The sequence below is a fragment of the Xenopus laevis genome, chromosome 8L, assembly GCF_017654675.1.
Source record: "Xenopus laevis strain J_2021 chromosome 8L, Xenopus_laevis_v10.1, whole genome shotgun sequence".
NCBI lineage: Eukaryota > Metazoa > Chordata > Amphibia > Anura > Pipidae > Xenopus > Xenopus laevis.
In genome coordinates, this window is record NC_054385.1 from 63726258 (window position 1) to 63751529 (window position 25272).

Here is a 25272-nt window from a genome sequence, read left to right on the forward strand (position 1 = left end):
CCATGGAGAGCAGCAATGTGGAGGACATGGGATCTTCACAGGAAGGGAATGCGTGATAAAGCAGGAATTGAGTCATCCATGTGCAAGTTCCTCATAAGCTTATATAAGCTTTCAAAAGACTTCTCCTGCTCCCCATTCAACAAGGTACTCCACTGCTCCCTGAGCAGTGACCCTGCGTGCCAACACACGCATTCCTTGCTCTGTAGATCCAAGCCATGCGCAGCCCTCTGAAGATACAGATGAGGAAGGCAAAGAAGGGGTGACCTGGGGGCTGTCATGGGAGGCAGGGGCTGGACCAGAAGTTTCCATCATTTCACCAAGGAGTGGAGGGTCCTGAACTTCAGAAGAGATTCCACTGCATGATGCAAAGAGGAGGGATAAATAAATAAGTAATGAGCAAAATAATTGCCCAGCCATAAAACAACTTGTGCAATTAGGAATATCCAATATTTAAAGGAATTTTTCAGTATAAAAACTAGGTAAATAGATAGGTTGTGCAAAAAAAAAAAAATCATCTGTTAGCCAAAAATGTATTTTATAAAGGTTATTGAACCTTTGAATTTATAAAGTGCTTTTGAATTTGAGCTGAATACGAAGGATCAATTGCAAACTCACTGAACAGATATGTCCCTTGTAGCCCCCCTTAAAGGGGAACTATCGTGAAAATGAAAATTGAATATTCGCTTCAGCATACTGAAATAAGAAACTTTCTAAATACAAACAATTAAAATTCTGTACCGTTTCAGAAATAATCAAGTTTATTGTCACTATTCCTCTCTCAGCATCTGTTTCTCCTCATTCTCTCTTCATGCAGCAGTTGGGTGTCAGATGAATGATCCAATATATCTTATAGGGGGGCTCCTTTTACCTAGAAGATGTATTAGAGCTCACTCTATTAAATTCACGAGACATCGTGTCTCTCTACATGCAGGATTTGTGCAAAAGGAAGTTATATTGTTAAATAACTGATTGCAGTACAAACAGAATCTGAGTGCTAGGAAAGGGAGCCCCTTATAAAATATATTGGATCATTCATCTGACACTCAACTGCTGCATGAAGACAGAATGAAGAGAACCAGATGCTGAGAAAGGAATAGTGAATACAAACTTGATTATTTCAGAAACAATGCAGATTTTTTTAATTGATTGTATTTAGAAAGTTTCAAATTCCAGTATGCTGAACCGAATATTATATTTTCATGATAGTTCCCCTTTAAAGTCGCTGACTAACTCAGAGTTAGAGCGAGTAAAGCAGGAAGTTGGGTTCTGGCTATTATGTTAAACATCCACTCACTTCAGCCATTATAGATTATAGATTAATCTGATCCTTTAAGCCTTATTTCAGTCTGCTCTACTGGCTCTATAAAAAGTATCTAGCTCACCACTGACACCAGCTTTATCAGGTAGGAACCGGCTGGGCAATCTATTCACAATGATTAGAAGGTCATCAATCAATTTATACAATTCTCCATTTTAAAATTTAAAGGGATTCTGTCACAAGAAAACATGTTTTTTTTTACAAAATGCATCAGTTAATAGTGCTCCTCCAGCAAATTCCCGAATTCAAACCTGTTTTTCAAAGAGCAAATAGATTTTTTTTTAGGTTTAATTTTAAAATCTGACATTTCCCAGGTGTCCCGTCATGTGACTAGTGCTTTGATAAACTTCAGTCGCTCTTTAATGCTGCACCTGGACTGGCAATCTGTGGGTTCTGGCAAATGCCAGAGTGGCTGCTATAAGGTCCCATAGAAAGTCAGTATTTCGTGGGCTGGTGGGGGTTGTTTGAGCCTCTGTGTACCTGAAATGCCAGGGCCTATTTTAATTCTCAGTCCAGGCCTGACTGCAAGTTGGAGTGATATCACCTCCCTGCCCCCCCCCCCAAGCCCATCAGCAGAACAATGGGAAGGTAACCAGATACGTTTTTTCTCAACAGTTTTTTTCTCACCAGCATTGCTAAAAATGCTCCCATCACCTAGTGGTAAATATGAGAACAGCACTCAATAGTAAAAATCCAAGTTTGGCTAAACCAAGTCGCAACTGCTTGGTTTAGGAGAACAGCCTATCTGAAAGTTCCATTGTGAAGTGCTGCCTTTTTCTGAAAGCGTGAAACACAGAAAAGTCCACAGAAGAGGAAATAATAATATCTTGGTGAATTTATTCTTCTGGTGCGGTCAAACCACACCAGAAAAAAGAACCTTGTGGTTCGAAACATGTAGTGTTATGTATCTCTGAATAAATTCATTATGATATTGGACTTATTTGCTCTACAGTGGACTTTTGTTTTGTGTGTCATGATACATTCAGCCTGGACTTGGCGAATCTTGATCACTGTTAGACTAGACAGAGTACTAGACTAAACCAGAATACCCCAGTGGCATCACTTTTTCTGAAAGCACATGACCAGGCACAATGACCAATATTACAACTAACAAAAAAAATACATTTACTGGTTTAAGTATATCATTTTAAATGCTAGAATGATTATGTGTAATGTACACAGTGTGATTGAGTAATAAAAACGATACCATAAAAATCATTACAGAACCCCTTTAAGCCACTCATGGAAAAACTGTCAATTACAGTTATTTGGAAACCCATTATCCTGCAAGCTGAAGGGAGGCCATCTCCCATAGACTCCATTTTATTAAAACAATTTATTTATTTATTTTAATGATTTCCTTTTTCTTTGTAATAATAAACAAGTCATTGAACTTAATCCCAATGTCCTTATGCCTAAATTATTGTGTGTTTCGAATCCCATGAAACATCAGAATTACTTTAAATTTGAGGTTGGCAATGCACACAAAATGTGTACAGAATCAGCATATGGTTTTGTATTATATAACCAACAGCAATACACTTTATCTTAAAGGGGTTGTTCACCTTTAACGGGATACTGTCATGGGAAAAAAAAATTTCAAAATTAATCAGTTAATAGTGCTGCTCCAGCAGAATTCTGCAATGAAATCCATTTCTCAAAACAGCAAACAGATTTTTTTATATTCGATTTTAAAATCTGACATGGGGCTAGACCAATTGTCAATTTCCCAGCTGCCCCAAGTTATGTGATAAATTTCAATCACTCTTTACTGCTGTACTGCAAGTTGGAGTGATATCACCCCCCTCCCTTTTCCCCACCAGCAGCCAAAAAAAAGAACAATGGAAAGGTAACCAGATAACAGCTCACTAACACAAGATAACAGCTGCCTGGTAGATCTAAGAACAACACTCAATAGTAAAAGTCAAGTCCCACTGAGACACATTCAGTTACATTAGGAGAAATAACCGCCTGCCAGAAAGTAGTTCCATACTAAAGTGCAGGCACAAGTCACATACATCTGCCAGGTTTTAAGATGTATCAATAAAACCTTGATGCAGAACAGCTAATACAATGTAGTAACCTAATACAGAATGGTTTTCCTTTACTTATCTGGAGTCTGTCTAATGGAATTTTTAGACAGGCCTAGTCCAGAGAGTTCGGTGTCAACTGACTACGGTTCCAGCAGACACACTGTTCTTCTACAGGGTAAGAAAAAATTGTTGCAAAGAATAATTTTTTAAAAAAAATAAATGTTGTCCCGTCTCTTGGATTTTCCGAACAACTATTTGACTCATTGGAAAAGATCCCTGCATACTTAGAAGCCCCTCATCCCAAACTGACCTTGCAAAATCTTTGTCATAGGTACATTTAAATTTATAAATTGTGAGAATGTGTTAATTTTAGAAAGGGTCTCTCTCTCTCTCTCTCTCTCTATATATATCAGTTTGCTTGCTTCTCTTTAAAAATAAACTCGTGAAACCAATAAATTAAATAACATTTTTATTCTCTCACCTGGACTGCAATGATGCAGCCACAGACCCTGAGGTGTTTGCGGACGGATGGAAAGAAGCGAACATCCTAATTGGAGGGCTAGTAAACAAAGAACACATTTTGATTAGCACAATCACAGGGTGCAAGGGATACTGCAATACAACGTAAAAACTTGTGAAACCCCAAAATACAAAGACTCATACATATACATATTATACATGTTAATGTCAGTAAAGTACAACCAATAATGTAAGCATTTAGCTTTGTTTTTCACAAATAAATAATGGTTGCTGTAGCCTACAGACTTGGAGAAAAGTATTTTTGTCAAATAAGCTTTCAGAGTTTTAATACTTTTACTAGTTTTGTTAATTTTATTGAAATTGATGTAGCATTGTGGTTTATCCAGTTAGGCTAATGGCAGTGCAATACAAAGTGTTGTGGAAATAAGAGAGAACTTATTTAAGCACTACTGGTGGCAATCTGATGGCACTTCCCTTTCAAGTCAAGTTGGAGCGAGCAGAATGATGGAAATTCATTCAGTGTGGCATAATGTTATTTTTAATACAAAGGCATGCCTTGATGGTAAACACCCATACTAAAGGAAACAGGAAAGAATGGTGCAGTATATACAAGTGCCATTTTTCTAGTTTATTCTCCCTCCATGTCACTAGGTGGGCGAAGGGCTACTTTTCATTGCCTGTGGTTATCAGCTCATGTTTGTATATTATGGTCTGGAAGCCATGAGAGTATAGCTTAAACATTTTGATGCCAAAAGCAGGTTATTCCATTCTATTTCTAGTCTTTTTTTCAAGTGAAACTATTCCCCCAAACATGGCAGGTCTCTATGATAATAAATCACATAAAATAGCCTGTATACTAAGCACTGTTTCAAAGTACCATAAACAACATGTTATGGGTCCCTAAAGTGCCCATTATCACATCTACATATAAAGCCCATCACACAAGGGACTTGCCATGAAAGATGTGCACTGGGTCAGGTAACTACTAGCAACTAATCAACAGGTAACAATTATTGGTCAATTGTTTTAAATCAAACCTCTGTATCTGGAAATTTACTAGAGCTTATGCAAACATGATCATTTATTTTAATACTCCCCAATTGGAATGTGTATGCAAGTCCAGCAACTTAAAGTTGTGGTTCACCTTTAAGGTAACTTTTATTATGTTATAGCACGACCAATTCTAAGCATCTGTTCAATTGGTTTTCATTATTTATTTTTTATAGTTTTATAGTTATTTGTATTTTTCTTCTGATTATTTGCAGTTTTCAAATGGGCGTCACTGTCCACTTCTAAAAAACAAATTCTCTGTAAGGCTACAAAGGTACTGTTATTGCTACATTTTATTACTGATCCTTCTATTTAGACTCTCTACTATTCATATTCCAGTCTCTTATTCAAATCAATGCATGGCTGCTAGGGCAATTTGAGCCCTAGTTACCAGATTGCTTAAAATGCAAATTGAAGAGCTGCTGAATAAAAAGCTAAATAACTCAAAAACCTTCAATAATAAAAAATTAAAACAAATTGCAAATTGTCTCAGAATATCACTCTCTACATCAGGGGTCCCCAACCTTTCTTGCCTGTGAGCAACATTAAGACGTAAAAAGAGTGGGGGAGCAACACAAGCATGAAAAAGTCCCTTACGGTGCCATATAATGAATTTTATTGGCCATTTGGTAGCCCCTATGTGGACTGGCAGCATATAGGAGACTCTACTTGGCAGTATACTTAGTTTTTATGCAATAAAAACTTGCTTCCAAGCCCAGAATTCAAAAACAAGCACCTGCTTTGAGGCCACTGAGAGCAACATCCATGGGGTTGGTGAGCAACATGTTGCTCACACGCTACTGGTTGGGGATCACTGCTCTACATCATACTTAAAATTATCTCAAAGGTGAACAATCCCTTTAATCATTAAAACCCTAAATCAAAATCTAACCTTGAGCACTGGTGTGTAGACATCCTAAAAATCTACTCTGATCCCACCCTTATTCAACATCTAATACAACAGCTGCTGTCCCTTGCAGCAAAGGGTTCTTCTATTGAATTGAATTAACCAGCATTACATTGAAGAGACCAAATTTCTCAGCTGAAGAAAGTAAACCAATGAAGTAGTGTTTCACTTGATACAATTTAAATGGGGTCGTGTGCATGTAGATCAATGTGCATGAAGTCTACAGAGATTACATTTAAAAAAATTATCTATGCATTTTACGCAAAATCTCCCTAATTATAGTTATTTTTTTCAGTGTCACTTTCACATTAAAAAAAAAATGGACAGTTATTTTATATACATATGGTCTTATATTCTTACTTCTGCAAACAGCGTGCTCCAGTTCGCCTAAAGTTGTATGCGCTCCCACGATATCCCTGGTACTCCTGGTTAGCGCTAAATGGATTCTGCACAACATCCTATAAATTAAAGACATTAAAAAAGAAAAAAGCACCACAGAAGATGAAATTACCTATGTAATATACAATTTCATCTATAGATGGTTGCAAACTATCATCTGTAATACATCGCCACCATTTTTTTTAAAATGAAGATGCTTTACAGTTTCTTTTCATTAACATATAGATTTTTATACACTAAGCCATATGTTTTTGAATTTTGTATGTATGGGATCCATTATCCAGAAACCCATTATCCAGAAAGCTCTGAATTACAGGAAGCCTGTGTCCCATAGACCTCATAGAATTACATTTTTCACAGTAATAAAAAAAAAACAGTACCTCGTACCTGATTCACACTAAGATATAATTAAACTTTATTGGAAGCAAAACTGGCATATTGGGTTTATTTAATGTTTACATGATTTTCTAGTAGATGTCTGGCATGAAGATCCAAATTAAGGAAAGATCAGTTATATTGAAAACACCAGGCCCCGAGCATTCTGGATAACAGGTCCCACACCTGTATTTTGTCATTTCTTTTTGTAATAGTTCCTGTAATATAAAATGTTCTCCTGTCTGAATTCAAAAAGCCTCATATTGTTGCCAGATGGATAGTCCTTACTGAGTGATTGCTAGTGGAGCTAATAGTATATAATTGTCACAGCTGCAACTCTTCCAGTCTGCCTGGATGATGCCTTAGTTCCCTAGATACCTGGCTCAGCATCACTATATACTGATTTGTAGAAAACAGAGACAAAAAACTTCAGGCAGAAAGGGACGGGTCTATTGCACATAAATGTTAATTTCACTACACAGGGCAGTCTATGGCTTAGTAAAAGGCAAAATGCATCAAGTTTCATAGTGCTATTCCTGTTTTTCTTCATGTGGAGCAAGGGAAGGGAAGGAGTCTGGCCAATCTCTATGTGAAGTTTAGGGCTACTTTATTTAATACAACACAGAGGCTCTACATAGCAATAATTTAAAATTACTGTTATGTTAACTTAAAGGGGGTGTAAACATAAAATTAACATTCTACCTATAAAAATGTAATTGTAAGTAACCTTCCAACATATTTTAATTAAAATTTTGAGCAGTTTTAAAGTTAGGCATGCTTCTTTACAGGTCTGTTATCAGCTGGCTTCTGCTATATTGTTCAATAGTCAAGGCCATCACTGCAGAGTACCAGAGAACAATTACTTTTAGAAATAACTTTTTCAAAATACAATAGCCTGGTTTACTTCTTGCTTAGCACCACACCAGAAATCTTCTTCTGCTCCTTAGGGCATTCCATTCAGTCTGGGTGGTGCATAGGAATGACAGATTTTTCTATACTGTGCATGCACCCTGCAGAGTTGCTGAAGAGGAGCTCAGAGGAGAAGGACAGTGGTGGTGTGTCACTCTGCAAGCAGTTCCCAAGGCTGGTGGATTTTGAAGAAGATTATCAGCAAGGTTGGGGTAACAAGTAAGCAACTAGAATGATTGTGTCTTGTCTAATAACCTAGCAAACCCATTTGATTTACTTATCACTAAGGAATGTTTTCCCCACCGGAGATGTGGGCTAATAGAGCCACATGATAAATTATATCACTAAGCATAGTTTATAAGGATACTTTTGCAGGCTATTCTTTCTGTTTTTATGTTGCTGGTTTAAAGTGTTACTGTATGTATGAATGTATGTATGCATATTTTATTTACATGTATGCAGCACTGTAAAGCAGAACAATAAACAAATAGAACAGGAGTCAATTACAATAATAAACTCAATATACCTTGGTATCTTCACAAAACAGAGCTCTTAAAATCTACTGTATTCGCAGGATACGGACATCTTAGGTCATAAAGCACAGGTTTAAATATTTAAATGTATAGATAGGTATGCACACTCAAAAGAAGGCAAGTATGGTATATTTAAAATAAAGTTTTACTTATTTATGCAAATAATACACACAAAGCCACAATAGTAGGCCTGTATAATACAATACATAAGCTTACATGGTATATACCTGACGTTTAAACATAGCCACAATTACATAACAGTAAACAGTAAGTATTACAATTATACAGCAAGGAGCAGATACACCTACCACCAGTATGAGAATGGCCCCAACGTTTCGGCGTAAGCCTTTGTCAAGGGGATTCTCAGAATCCCCTTGACAAAGGCTTACGCCGAAACGTTGGGGCCATTCTCATACTGGTGGTAGGTGTATCTGCTCCTTGCTGTATAATTGTAATACTTACTGTTTACTGTTATGTAATTGTGGCTATGTTTAAACGTCAGGTATATACCATGTAAGCTTATGTATTGTATTATACAGGCCTACTATTGTGGCTTTGTGTGTATTATTTGCATAAATAAGTAAAACTTTATTTTAAATATACCATACTTGCCTTCTTTTGAGTGTGCATACCTATCTATATATTGTTACGTTGTGGGGTACCCATTGTAGGGGTACCCTTTTGATGTTTGCACCTCTTGCACTGTTTACCTACAGCATTTGCTGAATTGGTGTGCCCTCCACCCATTACTAAATTAAATATTTAAATGATTACAAAAGAATAACAATGTTGCATTCAGAATACCTGGGTAACAGCTTTGCACAGCTTCTGCCTCTCCCTTCCTGTCTGCTTCTCTATGCTCTGGGTCCTCTTCCTGTGTGTGGAGCGTCTCATGAGCCCCATCCTCCCTACAAGGGAACTGCAAGAGATCTTTATATCCGCTCGCTGGTGAGGGGAAGGAAGACAAGCAACGCAATATGATATATAAAGTGAGTTCTGGAACACATCAATGCTTTGTGTGTACACAAATAAGGTTTCTCACCTTACACATGGAGTGGAGGTTCTATCCTTAGATTCTTGCAGTCTTAACTGAGACTCTGTGCTTTGTGGGGCAGGAGGTGGTACACGGGTCTGTAGGCCGAACAGACACTTCTTTTTCTTTATTTCCTTCCCAGAAATGAACCTGAAGGAAAACAAAGCCTGAAAACTACAGAAATCACATATTCATCCTTTTATGATCAAATTCAGTATATTTATACATAACAAGGTGCTTATTTATACATCACTGAGATAAGCATTCAAAAAAAAGGTATTATCAATGTCAACAAACAATTGAAGGGACAAAGCTAAATGAATGATCCCACTTCAATCAAAGGATAGGCTTCCTTACCTATCCTTCTGAGCTGTCAGGGCATGAAGAAGGTGAGAATACCGTTCAGAACGAGGAGTGTCTGTCAGCTGAGCCAAACATAAGGAAAGAAATAGGTATGATCATAGAAACTCAGCACTAGATCAATAAATTATCCCAGAGTCCTAGTCAACATAAATCTATTTTATTTCCAGTGATTATGGAAGATTAAGAGGTCAAAGAACTGGTAATCGTCTTATTGTCAAATTAACTGCAATACTTAAACTTGGGTTGCTGAAGTTATACATAAGGCTATGCTACAGGTGCTGTTGTCTCCACCTGTGTACAGTGAAAGGCAGTTGCTATGTCAGGTATTGCACACAATTGGCTGTAGTAGGTCGTATTAATCAGTGGACCCCCTTCTGTAGTATATAAAGTAGTATCTAAAAATGGCACTCTTTGGTTACGTTAAAGTGTCAAAAAAAAACCTAACTTTTCCTGAACATCTGTGTTAAAGTCCAAGGGAAAAATGTATTTTGACACAGTATTATCATAATAATATTCACAAGACATGATCAAACAGAGGGAGTTTTAACTGTTGCTGCTATACCCCTCCTCCCCAAGTTGGCTTTTAAAATAATTTAATAAGACCACAGGAGGGTTATGAGAGGTGGTAACTAAAGTTAAGAAAGCCTCAGACATGAGAGGTTAGAAAGAATCTAGAAAAAAAGCAAAAAAACAAGACTAATATATAGTACTAAATATATATTAGAAAAATTACAGTAGATAAATGAAATTTGCTGTAAAGGACCAGCATATATTTTTTAATTTGCACAGAAACTGTTAACATATTTGAGTTTTATTAACATCCTTTACATAGCGCTGACATGTTCCATAGCGCTTTACAGATATTAAATATTCACATCAATCCTTGCCTCAGTGAAGTTTATAATCTATAGCACTCACATAAATATTATCTGGAGCAAATTAACTTTCCTGTATGTTTTAGGAGTGTCGGTTAAATTCATAGTATACAGAAAAAAAAAACATTTGTTAAGGTATCATAGTAACATAGTAGTAACATAGCTGAAAATATTTGTTGTTAAAACCTTAAATTGAATAAAACATTTATCTTAAGTACATGAGGTAATACTACTATAGTATTACACAACAATAATTTCTCTACCGAATATTTTACAGACTAAATATACAATCTGGCACCATCCTCACCACACAATTTCTAGCTATATCATTTCTGCAACTTCTACTTACCTCTCCTAGAAGTAAACTATCCCAGTTTTCATTGACGAAGGAAAGAATTTCACGCTCAAAATCAAAATATTTCTTTTTACAACAAATACTGAGGTGGTACAAGACAAGATGTGATACATCAACCCTGTGTATAAAGAAGAAAATAAGCAATGTGATTGAACCACAGTGTAAAACAGGGGACATAATTAAGAAAATCTAATGTATAAAGCAGAAATGAACGGACGACCATTCATGGAAGTATGAAAAAAAGCTCAAGCAATAGAAAAAAAAGTAAAAACTTTCCAATATATATACATTATACATTGTAAAATATGTTTAACAATTCTACTGTAAGTATTATGTCACATGCTAATCTTGGTACTCTGAATCTTCGCTTGGGCAGAGTGGAATTCTCTTACAATTTTTCTTTACAGCAAAGGACAGACAAATACTGCTTGCAACTATAAAACTCATTAAAACATTTTAATATGCATTGGAAAGTTGTCAAGAATGACATTTTATTTCATTATGAATATGCATTAAGTAGTAATCTGCAACTCCCAATATTACCGCAGAACCAAGTTGATGAAGGCACTTAGATTTGATCTGCAACATCTCAACATCTGGACATTACACAATGTAAGTTACAAAAGCAATGGAATATCTAGGTTTTCTTTGATGATATAAAATATAGAACAGACTCACCATGCAAGAGGAAGTCTCCAAGCGTTTTCTGGACCTCTTGTACAGACTGAGCACTCAAAAACATAAAACCTAAATGATCAAGAAAACAGAGGAAACATAAGAAAAAGACAATTGCAATAAGAGAGTGCAACATTGGGAGTGGTGGACTAAACAGGAAGTTATTGATGGGCATGGTTCTAAAGTGGGCCTTAACTCTATTGTGGCTAGGTACTACAATCAAAACATGGAAGCTGAAGGACAGCAAAACTAGTCAATTAGTAAAAGAAAACAGTGTAGAATAGACAACACTTCAGTGATAACAGGATTTTTTGATACTCACTGTTAAATCTGTTTCTCTGTAGTCATAAGGGGGACACAGGGACCGATGGGGTTAAGCTCCACCCTCCAGGAGGCAGGACACTTGGTAACAATTAATTAAGGGGCGTGCCGTGCTTGGCTTAACCCCGCACACAGTGCTCAACACTCAGTTTGTTCCAAAAAACATATTAACCAGTATAACTGAACTATAACGTATGACAGAATGAAAGCCAGGGATTATCCTGGACACGACCATCAGGTCAACGGCTCGTCTTAGGGCGGGAAGCCCTGTGTCCCCCTTATGACTACAGAGAAACAGATTTAACAGTGAGTATCAAAAAATCCTGTTTTCTCTGTCGTCTTAGGGGGACACAGGGACCGATGGGGACTTAACAAAGCAGTCCCAAAAACAGCAGGGTGGGACGAGCCAATTTAACTGATTTAGTGGAAGATAGACTGCAAAACCTTGCGACCAAGGGAGGCCTCAGCCGACGAAGTTTTGTCGAGTCTGTAGAATTTAGTAAATGTATGAACAGAGGACCAGGTAGCTGCTTTGCAGATCTGATCCAATGAGGCAGCATTGCGCCATGCCGAGGAGGCTCCCATTGCCCTTGTGGAATGAGCCTTGACACCTTGAGGTGGTGCCCTACCTTTTGACAGGTAGGCTTGACAGATGGTCTGTTTGATCCATCTGGCGATGGTAGTCTTTGATGCTGGTAAACCTTTACGAGGTCCGGAAGGAATAACAAAAAGAGCTTGAGATCTCCGAAAGGGCTTCGACCGTTGAAGGTACCACCGAAGTGCTCTGACTACGTCTAGATTGTGAAGACATCGTTCTTTGTCATTATTTGGATCTGGACATAGAGACGGAACTATGATTTCCTGATTGATGTGGAAGGAAGACACAACTTTGGGTAGAAACGAAGGAACCGTCCGTAAAACTGCCTTGTCTTTGTGGAACACCAGAAAGGACGGATCACAGGATAGTGCACTCAGTTCAGACACCCGTCTGGTTGACGAAATTGCCACTAGAAACACAGTCTTGTAAATGAGCCATGTGTCGGAAATAGAACTCATGGGTTCGAATGGAGGGTCAAGTAGAGCCTCGAGCACGAGATTAAGGTCCCAACCCGCGACGGGCGGTTGAAATGGAGGACGGACGTGAGCCACTCCTTGCAGAAAAGTCCGTATGGAGTCCTCTGTTGCAAGACGATGTTGAAAAAGGACAGACAATGCAGATACTTGTACTTTTAATGAGCTGAGTTTTAGACCTAACTGCAGACCACGCTGTAAAAAGGACAACACTCTAGGTATGCTGAGTTCTAGAGGGGGCAGGTTGAGTTCTTCACACCAACTGTAGTAGGAACGCCACACTCTGTGATAAGACTTGGAAGACGTGGGTTTACGTGCTTTTAGCATAGTAGAAATAACTTCGTCTGCTATCCCTTTTCTTCGCCAGATGGATGCTTCAATAGCCATCCCGTCAAAGCGAACAGTCCGGGATTGGGATGTGTCAGTGGACCCTGACTGAGCAGATCTGGTCTGTGTTGTAGTCGGATCGGTTGTTCTATGGACATCTCTTGCAGATCGGAGAACCATGTTCTTCGAGGCCAATAGGGAGCTACCACAATCACCGTGATGGTTGATCTCCTGATCTTCTTGAGGACTCGAGGCAACATCGGAAGAGGAGGAAAGACGTATGCCAGGTCGAACGACCAAGACTGAGTCATGGCGTCCACTCCCTCCGCCATTGCGTCTCGGGAACGAGCAAAGAACCTTCGAACCTTTCGATTGGCTCTGGACGCCATGAGGTCGATCTGTGGAGAGCCCCAGAGGTTTACTAGCTCCATGAATGCCTCCGGATGAAGTTCCCATTCGCCCGGATGTACTTGGTTTCGGCTGAGAAAGTCTGCTTTTATGTTGGCCACCCCTGGGATGTGAATGGCCGATAATTGTACTTGGTTGGATTCTGCCCAACCCAGTATCGCCTGTGCTTCCTTTAGTGCAGCTTTGCTGCGTGTTCCTCCCTGCCGATTTATGTACGCCACTGTTGTGACGTTGTCGCTTTGGATGCGAACTGGGTTTTGGTGCAGGCGTTGTGACCAATGGAATAGGGCTAGTCTTACTGCTCGCAATTCGAGTACGTTGATGTGAAGTTTGGACTCCTCGGGAGACCATTGACCTTGTGCAGATAGGTTGTTCCACGTGGCCCCCCAGCCTGTGAGGCTCGCATCCGTGGAAATTACACTCCATTCTGGGCTCGCCCAGGATTGGCCCACAGCCAGGTTGTCCATCTTCAACCACCACAGAAGAGTTTCCCTTGTCGTATGGGAGAGGTTGATCACTCGCGACAGAGGACCTCCTTTCCAGGATGACAAAATGTTTGCTTGTAAATCTCGTAGGTGGATTTGAGCAAAGGGAACTGCTTCGATGGTTGACACCATGAGTCCCAGTACTTTCATTGCCATGTGGACGGTTGGTCTCTGGTGAGACAGGAGGGACTGTACTTGATCTCTGATCTTGTGCTGCTTGTCTTGTGGAAGACAAACCATCTGTGTCATTGTGTTGAATTCCAGGCCTAAGAATATCATCTGGTGGCTGGGCTGTAGGTTGGACTTTGACCAGTTGATGGTCCAGCCGAAGCTCTGCAATAGTCGAATCGTCTTGCAGAGGTCCTCCTTTGCCTTTTCTTCTGATCTGGCCTTCAGGAGAAGATCGTCCAAGTATGGAGTCACTGAAATGCCTTGGAGTCGTAATGTTGCTGCCGTTACCGCCATAAGCTTGGTGAACACCCGTGGTGCTGACGAGAGTCCGAACGGAAGTGCCACAAATTGGAAGTGTTGATTCGCGAATGCGAATCGGAGGTATTTCTGATGGCGGATCCAAATTGGTACATGAAGATATGCGTCCTTGATGTCTAGGGACATCATGAGCTGTTCGTGCTCCATGCCTCGTATCACTGATCGGAGTGTTTCCATCTTGAAACGAATGGATCTGATAAACTTGTTGAGCAGTTTGAGATCTAAAATTGGTCGGAAGGATCCGTCCTTCTTTGGCACTATGAACAGATTGGAGTAGAACCCTGAGAATCTCTCCGGCTGTGGTACTGGTACAATTACTCCAGTGTGTTCCAGTTTGGAAATGCATTGTAAGAATGCTCGTGCTTTTGTGGGGTGTGATGGAACCCTGGACATAAGGAATTTTCGAGGGGGTGGGTTGGTGAAGTCGAGATGATAACCTTCCGTGACTATCTCGTTGACCCAAGCATCTGAAGAGTGATGGATCCATACCTCCCGGAATCGAAGTAACTTGCCCCCTATTTGTTCTAGCGATTCCGGAGGGGGTGCCCCGTCAGGCTGAGGTAGACTTATCTCCTGCGGGTTTTGTGAAGGTCTTGTTGGGCTTCCATGGGGTGCGAGTTTTATCGTTGGTCTTGTTACGAAAGTGTGACCGTCGTGGTGGACTGTATTTGCGTGTGTAACGTCCGCTTTGGCCACGAAAAACTTTCCGCGTCTAGCAGTCCCCATAGACCTACTCTTTGCCTGAGGAAGGAAGGTGCTCTTTCCCCCTGTTGCTTGCGAAATGATTTTCTCAAGTTCTTCGCCAAATAACCGTTGACCTTTAAAAGGCAGTGAGGTTAAGGATTTCTTGGAACTCAAGTCAGCTGACCAGTTTTTAAGCCATAAGGTCCTCCGTGCCGCTATGGATAGAGCTGATGTGCGGGCTGTAATCTGTGAAATATCTAGGGTGGTATCACAGAGGTAGGCGGACGCCTCTGCAATTGTTTGTGCAGAGGACAATAGGTCAGTTCTGGGCACACCCTCTTGAATGTCTGTGACTAAAGATTCTGCCCATGCTTGAATAGCTCTGGATACCCAGGCTGAAGCGAGACAGGGTCTCAGGGTTGATCCGGAAGACGTGTAAATAGCTCTTAGGAAACCCTCCAACCGTCTATCCGACGGATCTTTAAAGGCCGCTGCGTCAGTTACTGGCAATGTGGTAGATTTCGATAATCTGGACACGGGAGCATCCACCATTGGAGGATTGGTCCACTTATCCACCAGTTCCTTGGGAAAAGGGTAGGACTTAGAAAATTTCCTTGTAGCTTGGAATTTTCGTTCTGGAGTGTTCCATTCATCTTGTATCATGTCCGTCAGCTGGTCATGCGATGGAAAAACTGTAGTGGACTTGTGTTGTCTCTTGAACAACCTAGATGTTTCAGCTTGTTTTTGCGCTTGAGAAATATTAAGTACTTCGAGCACCTTTTTAATTATGCCCTCCACATCGTGTTGAAAATCGCGATCTCTCTCACCAGCATGATCTTCCTCTTCTTCCCCAGAAGACTCGTCTGAAAGCGGTAGTTCGCCTTCTGATTGAGAGGAGTTTTGTTCTGCCGACAACTCGTCGGAAGATACATGTGCTAAGGAGTCGGCCTTAGAGTCATGAGAACGTTTGCGTTTTCCACTTGGTCTGTGACTAAACTTAGCCAAGGCTTTTCCCAGGGTATTAGCAATGGCCGGTAATCCTTGTAAGGATGCTAAGGACTGAGACAATTGAATAGCCCAGGAAGGAGCTGGTATATCTTGCACTCAGCTGGGCCCCGGCTGTAGAGAAGGGCTTTCTGACTCAGAATTTTCTGTCTGTGTCTCTGTTGGAACAGGGTTGTTGGAAGAAGCATTTTGAGCCCCCTGCCCCATTGAACAAGATCTGCACAGTGGCTCGTTCTGACCCCCAGGAATTTTAGATTGACACTTTGTACAGGCAAAGTAAGTCACCATTGCTGTTGTGGGTACTCTCCCCCCCGCCCTAGTGAATAATCCCACTGGCCTACCTTCTGCCATTGGATATCACCTGAGTGGGAAGCAGTGTGCGAGAGCTGAGTCAAGGTCCAGCTGTTGCAACTGTAATTATGGAGTGTGGAAAGTTCCAGACTACTCCCTTATGCCACCACTGAGCTCTAAACACGGAGGATGTCTTGTAAGCTGTTTGAGTCTCACTCCTGTGTGTTCCGCGCAGCCTGTCAGTCCTCCCGGTTGAGTGAGCGGGGACAAAATGGCCGCTGGAACGCATATGCGTTCCAGCGCGAGCGCGATCCAAAATGGCGACGCGCGCCAAAAGGAACAGGGCTCTGCAGGCGCCGGACTCCCCGCCCCTCCTCCATGTTAGCTGGGCCCCGTGTGGATCAGATACTCTCCCCCTGCAAAGGCTCCCTCTCCCTGCCGTCTGACTCGGTCCTACACCATGCGCAGAATGCGCAGTACAAGGAAGGGAGCCAGCGTGTCAGTGCCTGCTCTCCCCGGCAGCAGGGAGAGAATGACGCAATGTCTGTTTTCCCACTCCGGTTCCCCTCACAGAAGGTACCGGGGGAGACACAAGCACAGGAGAGGAGGAAGGGAGGGAGGTATTGATGGGGGGGGGAGGCGAGGGGGGGGGGGGTTAACAGCTGGTGCCACCGTAGCAGGAAGGTTACAGGCAGGTGCCAGCTTACTTACCTAATGGTAGGTTCACAACGGCCAGACCCTCTGCCAACCGAACGGAAGCCAGGCACTGTCTGGGTGGTCGGTATAGCCCTCAGGCTAGGTAATGACCCCGGTGAACATGAAATGGTGGGGGCTAACCAAAAGGATACAGGCAGCCCTGTTCCTGGTATCACCCCGGGTGCCAGCTTCAGCTAGCCGAAGAATCTTTCCTCACAGGGAAAATCCAACCTCCTGGTAGCAGGACACTTGAAAAACTGAGTGTTGAGCACTGTGTGCGGGGTTAAGCCAAGCACGGCACGCCCCTTAATTAATTGTTACCAAGTGTCCTGCCTCCTGGAGGGTGGAGCTTAACCCCATCGGTCCCTGTGTCCCCCTAAGACGACAGAGAAATTGAGATACAAGCATTTTATTTAGAATAGAGAAGAACGCACCTGTCTCCATAGAGCAAAGGTTTACTTAGACATTGCGTACAAGCCTCATGAAACCACTGGAGACAACGGCAGCACTGTAACATCTTCATGTTCCATCTAAGAGGACACATATATGTGTGTGTCTATATGTATGTACAGATTCAAAGAAATTTGCATCCACAGCAATTAAACCCACCCACCACTCTTATTGCCCTTCAGTTCCTTAAGCCATACCTTCCAACACCACTATCCTTACACTTTTTACTTACACCATACTTACTCTCCAGGCCCCCCGCAGTAGCAGTAACATTGCTGTTTATTTGTTAGGTGTAGTTGGTCCCACTCTAAAGACTTCAGCTGGTAGGGTAAAGACAGTTTCATATGCAGCATAGCGTGTGCATAGGGACCCTTCTTGAGTGCGCCACCTCTCTGTAAAAAAACAAATACAAAAAGGAGAACAGAATGTATTTGACATAGGCAGACATGTACTCAAGAGAGGGAGATACATACACACACACAATTAAAATATACCTTGGTAGCCACAGCAAAGACACACTGCCGACACATCCAGGAGTTTCCAGGACAGTCTGTGTCGCATGGGACACTAGGAACATGGCATTCTTGATGATATGCTGTGAGTACATACAATGAAACCATCACTTTAAAATACTTGTCACACTATAATAAAAACAAACAGTGGTAAATTAAATTGAAGCCTTACCGTGTTTGCATTTTCCACAGTGAACCAGTTTGTTGTCTGGGGTACACGTCTGCGAGTTGCACACACAGCACAGCTGTTCTTTCCCAGGCACAGCAGCTGGAATAATCAGAGAGGGAATGGCTGAGGAAACTTAACCAAATCATAACCTAAATGACCACATATTGATAAACCAGACATGCAAACTCCTCCAAATGCAGCAAGGAAATTTACAAGTTACCTTTTAGCATGTTATAGAATGTCCAGCAACTTGTTCTTCATTTTGTATTACCATTTTTAAATTATTTGCTTTCTATTGCTCTGTGAGGCTACAATAATTGTTATTGCTACTTTTAAATTACTTGTTTTTATATTCAGACTCTCTTCTGTTTTTACTTTAGCCTCTAAAGCTGGCCATAGATGTTGAGATTTTTAAAAGATCTGATCCTCATTGTGAGACCACGATTTTCTCAGAACGATCGTACGAATTGACCATCAACTAAAAAGACCAATTTGCCAGGAAAACAAAGGGGAGCTGCCTGCTTGGCCCTGCAAACATAGATAGATTGCACTGGGACCGACAAAGATTTTTTTAACCTGGCCGATCAATTTCCTGACAGATGTCGGCCGAAAAATCGTAAGATGTACGATCATTCGAATCCCACTAACCGCACGATAATTTTGAAGGATTGGTCGGACTTCGCTAAAATCGGTCGTTCAGCAAGAAGAATCGTCGTGTCTAAGGAGAGCTTTAGGGTTATTTGGACCAATTCAACTAGATAGGGGTTCAAATTCCAAACAGAAGAGCTGCTGAACAAACTAATTCAAAAACTGCCTAAAATAAAAATTAAGACCAACTACAAATTGTCTCAGAATATCCCTGTCTACATTATACTTAAGTTAATTTAAAGGTGAAGTACACACTTAAGTGTTCTGGTTCAACGTGTTATTCATTATTCATCATTGACTTTTGGCTTCAGACATCGTGCAATTCAAACAATACATGTTTAATCTAGAATCTTTCAGTGTCTCAAAAAAACCTACTATAAATAAATACAATTTAAAAATGTTATTGTTGAACTCACCTTAATGGCATACTAAGCAATTTGGATAATTCTGTCACTCCAACATTTTGTTGGCAGGGAACAAATCGCCCCTTATTATCTCTGAACTAAAAGAATCAGGTGCACTTTTGTGCAGCTAAATATTATTTGATAATGTGGCACTGTCTGACATTTCCTATTTGTGACAGCTTTTCTAATATTGACATTTGAATTTTTCACCTTATGTCTTTCTAAAGCAGCATGGGGGGGGGGTTAATTACTCTGTAAACTGTTCTAAATTGATACATTGGTTGATACATTTATTATCTTTTCCCCTGCTGAGCAGAAACCCTGAGTTTCATTAAAGGCAGCTGTTAGAATTGATACAATAGTTGCTAATATTCCACAGATGCTACTGAGAAATATATCAACTAATGGAACAAATTGTAACAGTTCAGAATCGGCACCTGGATCACTTAACTGACAGACAAGAACATCAATACTTTAAACTTTAATTTTGTAAAACTGGAAGTGGTGTAGTAGGATCATGTGATCGCTTAGAGGAAGTGGCGAGATGCCACTAAACGCGTAAAGCGTAAGATCCTAAATTCCATATGTTGATATGCTGGAAGTATTTTAAAATGGACTATTAAAGGTGAAATTTTAAATCAATGCTTCTCCTGTTGCTCCGTTCATTTTTCTAGGGAGACCTTATGTCTTTCTAAAGTAGCTCGGGGGGGAGGGTTACTGACTCTGTAAACTGTTCTAAATTGATACATTATTTGATACATTTCTTATCTTATCTTATTCCCTGCTGTGCTGAGTAGAATCCCTGCATTTCATTAAAGGCAGCTGTTATAATTGATACAATAGTTGCTGATATTCCACCGATGATGCTGAGAATTATATTATATATTTATATTATATTATTAACTAATGAAGCAAATTGTAACAGTTCAGAATCTGTGCCTGGATCACTCAACTGACAGACAAATGCCAGGGACAGGAACATTAATACTTTAAACTTTAATTTTGTAAAACTGGTTAAAAATAAAACATGGCAAGCAATTGAAAAAACTTCTTTATTTCTGGTGAACAATCTGAAAATAAATGAACTAAAACAAAAACAGTGTTTGGTAGGTGAACAACCCATTTAAAAGAGAGAATTAGATGCCTACCAAACTACATGCAATTTATCCAAATACCTGACCCTTGTGTTGGAGACAAAGCACACTCTATCATATCTTTTGGACTTGTACCCCTATGGAGAGTTACTGGAAAGAAGTACTGTCCCTACTTAGAACCTTTGCAAGGGAGACCTTTACAGTTGCACCCACAACTCTGTTCCCTAAATTCAAAAATCACGTGCAGAAGCAGGCAAACCTGATATTAACTGCCGCAAAGCGCCTAATAGACCACTAATGGGGAAAAAACGCATTCCCCCACTTTAACACGAACTCAAGTCTCTTATACAAAAAATTTGACGCATGAAATACCTGACAGCTCTGCATCACTCTCATTTACCCAACTTCAATGAAGTGTGGGCACAGTGGGATTTATTGCACCCTCCAACTGGGTAACTGGATCTTAGAGACCTTTCACTCAATATGGACACCCCTTCTACTCCAATGCTGTGAGCTGAATACAGAAATCTCTTCTCTCCCAAACGTGCCATTATATCTTTGTGGATATCTCACTACTGCATTCCCCCAGGTTACCAGTAGAGTCAATACAGTCAATGCAATCATTGGCCTAAAATACCATTGTACATGAAACAAACACCGGCCTGTTTTTTTTTTTTTTTTCTTTTGATCTGGTTTTTCCTTCCTTATTAATGTGGTCTATGAATCTTGTCATTTTCTTCACTCTGCAGTGTGCTCAAAAAAACATAAAGCCTTTACAGCATCACCCGCTATTGCACATCTGTGATGTTGAATTGTTTTTCTCACGCAAAACAGTGTATTTATCTTTTCTTGTAAACCAAAATACTAATAAAGTTGGGGGTTAATCCCCTGCTTAGCTTAACCACTACTCAACTTGATTCAAGCAAAAATATTTTAAAATTGTATTAGCAATGATCAGTTATGCACACACAGGAGAAACCCTTATGTTTAGGTCTATAAATCTATTAGAGCATGAGGACTTCTTGTGGTTGTTCATGTGTGTGCGTATTCCTTCATATTTTATTTATACTGAACATGTTAAATTACATTCACAAACTTTCAGTGAATTCTATTCAGCTTCATACTTACGAGGGAAAATGTCCTTCCAAAGTACTGAAAACTGTGAATTATCTTCAAAGCGCACAAGACAAGTCTCCTGAGCACTGTCTACCTGCAGAAGACCAACAAAAAGTTGACAAGAATGATAGGATACACATGTAGGGATGGGCAAATTTTTTCGCCTTGTTTCGCCGAAAAAATTACGCTCATAGACTTGTATGGCGTTGTGTGTCAAAATAAAAAAGATTTCGTCGCGCAACAAATTTTTTTTTGACGCCCATAGACTATAATGGCCGTCTGCGACATTTCGCCGGCGGCAAATTTTTGGCGAAGCGAAACAGGTAAAATTCGCCCATCCCTGTACACATGTAACGAAGAAGCAAAAAGTATAATGAAACAAAGCAGAGATGGTGGGAGTGTAAGATGCTGAGAAAAGGAATATGATCAAGAAGACAACATGACAAATACAAGATAAGGTGTCTAAAAATATTAGCTAAGTAAGGATAAAGAGAGGTATTAAAGGAACAGGTGTAACTTCAAAATCTACAAAAAAATAAACATTTCGAATTTCATTCTAAAATTTTAATTTTTAAAGATGAATTAGGTTCAGTTTCCACCCTATTGAATTTTCCGGTAGCAGCCCAGAAATCTTATGACCAATTCTTTGAATTGTTAAGTCTGTGAACACACATGCGGTTTTACCACACGGAAACGCTACACTGTTTTTTTTAAAAAAAAGCCAACTGCCGCATAAATACGGTAAGTGGTTTCAAGCTTAGGCAATGGCAAACTAGGTTATCGTATTTACCAGTACGCAGCGGTTTGCTTTTTAAAAAACCATGCCGCATTTCCGCGCTGAAAACTGTATGTGTGTCCATGCCCTAAAGGCTGATACATTAGTTGCTGCCATTTCTCAGCAGAATCGGGTTCTACCAAGTTGGGGACTGAGCAAACTCATTTTCTAATTTGCTATAAAGAGTTTACCCAAACCTTTGCAACAAAACCCTGTTGTAAAGGGAAAAACATGTTGCTAAGGGAAACTAAATAACATAGGAATACTACAGTAAGAATGAAAACAAGGTGGCTGATCACCTTCCACTAACCCATGTGCAGTCCTGCAGGTGGAATTTAAGACACCTGCTCAGTTTTATAGCCTGGTGCCCCTCCCTTCCCTTAGCTAAAGAGCAAAGTAAGGTGGTGTAAAGGGTAAAAAATTAAGCATGGTCCTCACTCAAAGTGCCTCTTCATGGTTGGAGTGGTTCATTAGATGGATGCCTCCTCCCTTCCCTGTAATGTCTACTTTTCCCCCACCTACTTATAACCTGAAAGTGGCTTCTTAACAAACCCAATCCATACTTAAGGTGCCCATCCCTTTCTTTTATGAAGCCTGACCCATGATCTCTCTGTCAATCTAAGTGGTGGTAGGAAAATAAATTGATTAACATGTACATCAAAAGCCATAAATGCTAGATGGATGAGAGGTCTCCTTCTCTATATTAACATGGTTGTAATGGACACCCTAAAGGTTTTTTGCCTTAAAAAAAGTTTTATTCCTAGTATGAATAATGTGAATGCTGTTAAACTACTTAAAGGGAAAAAAGACTGTGAAAATGAACATTTTAGATCATTTTAGAGAAGCTTTACATCTCATGGAAATAAGATATAACATTTTCAAAATACAATCAATTAATAATTCTTTGTGCAATAATCTTGTAACTCTGCAGTATCCACAGAAATCAGTCTCTCTTCATTGTTTTTTCATGCTGCAGTTGAAATTAGGTTTTGACTGACAGTGTGTGCTCCCTCTGCCTAGACAATATAGTTAAGTTGGTTTGAAAAAAGACCAAAGTCCCTCAAGTTGACATCTGAAAAGAATGACCCCAAAATCTGCATTAAGGAACAGTGGGTGCTGAGCCATAGAATATTTGCAGTGAAATGTTTTAACATATTTTTATTTAACGCATTTAAATATGCATTTACTGGCAACATAAAGGAAAGGACGAAAATAAACTATTTCAATAACATTTACAAATAATTTTAAAATCACTATAAATATATTTGTAAGTTGCTTAAAATTACATTTTCTTTCTTTAGACAAAATTGTTCCTTTATTTTGGGGTGTAATGCCCATTTATGGATATTTGGTATAATTATAATGATATAATGTTTTGAAATGTCAGGAAAAAAAATACAATCTCTATACACGAGATACAACTGAAATAAGGTACTGGGGGTTTTGCAAGTGGTAAAAAAAATTAAAAGGAAAAATTTCTGAAAGCAATACATAAACTGCACCTTTTTAACTATTCCCAAATAAAGCAGTCCATCTGTCCACCGTGCCAAGACATCCTGACCTTCCCAAAAACGAGCCAGTGTCTGGAAGCGTGGCCGTTTCACTAGAGCAGGGGTCACTCTGGGGCTGGCAGGTGTGGTACGACTGGGTCGGGTTGAGGGCTCTCGTCCCTCCATCACATTTTAAAAAGATTCTGTAAGAGTAAATGAAAGACAGGACTGTCACAGAATGCAATGCAATAACCTTTACAAAGTTTACTACTGGTCTATTAACTGATATCAAACAGGCAGATCATTTGCTTTCAAACAGCGGGCCACTAAATGCTACATTATAGGTTAGTAGAAATGGAATAAAATGCATCTCTTATCAGTAATATAAGCAACTTCTGGATTTATGAGTCATTTGCCTTTCTATAAAGCCGCTTCCCAACCTCTGTTATGGGATGCCATCTGGTTGCTAAGGTCGCCCAAACCAAGCAACCATAAAGTTCATGAGCCTGGCATTAAGAACTGCAGGAAAAACAAATTTAGACTAGTAGATCAATATGTTGGCATCTTCAAAGCCAACATAATAACTCAAAATGAAAAATAATGCAAATGGAAACAAATGGTCTCCTAATGGTAAAAGTTAACACTAAAATTTTCCTATAATAAAAATAAATGGAAAGGGGCAAATCAATAGCAAAATTAAATAAAAGCAATGTATTCAGTTACAAGAGATTTAAGTCTTGTTTGATATTAAATAATGTTTTCAAAACGTTACAGCAGAAAATAAGCGAGGGACAATATTTTTAGTTAAAACGATTTGGACAATAAGGCATCAATGTGACACAACTGATGAGCCATTTTCATAGCTCCAGAGAATACTGCAATTCTTCTATGTAGTTATGACATGCAGTTGATACGCAGTTCCCAAAAAGTTTCTCCAGATCATCCCAGATAGCCCCGCCATGCCCTGTGCCACCACGGTTTCCCCTTTTCCCGTGACAGGATCTGAGCGGCCCACCTGTCGTCATGATGAATGGGAGTGAAGAGACAGAGGAGAATCTGTGCCCCAGGCGCTCAGGCCATGACAAGTATTTGAGTCTGACTGAAGCTCAATCAGCAGGATTCCCGCAGGGACAAATACAGACCCTGGCCTCTCTGCAGGCTGCCGATAGCAACAATTGCACTACAGTAACAGTACCCATAATAGCAGTTCACATTGCATGAATTAAATGGCCAAGCCTGAATTAAATGTCAGTCAAATATGTCAAACGTCCACATGTACAAAATTGCATGCATATTAAATTCACATCTTATGGCTCTTTTCAGTAACTGCGTACCTTATCAACCGCTAGATGCGGCCGCCATTTATGATGCTCCAAGCCCCGCCCACGGGTGACGTTGACTTGCTTGGATCTAAATGCCAGTGCAGTTTCTTGAGGGCGGTGGAACCGGGCGGTACCCACGGGTGAAAGCCATGTTGGGTTAAGGAGTCTGACCCAAGTGTTTTGATGCTTTTTCATATGGACTGGCTTGCC

At 40.1% G+C, this 25272-nt stretch overlaps 1 protein-coding gene across 2 annotated transcripts; it reads right to left on the bottom strand.

Moving 5' to 3' along the window:
- On the bottom strand, positions 1–25272 carry phf1.L (PHD finger protein 1 L homeolog). 2 transcript variants are annotated; one of them, NM_001088489.1, is given in 15 exon segments: positions 1–355; positions 3833–3910; positions 6149–6246; positions 8809–8923; positions 9047–9187; positions 9395–9462; positions 10625–10748; positions 11309–11377; positions 17517–17612; positions 17776–17924; positions 18027–18127; positions 18217–18312; positions 21488–21569; positions 23753–23943; positions 25075–25082. In NM_001088489.1, coding segments are annotated over 14 exon segments (1635 nt in total). In that variant the 5' UTR covers positions 23927–23943; positions 25075–25082; the 3' UTR covers positions 1–111.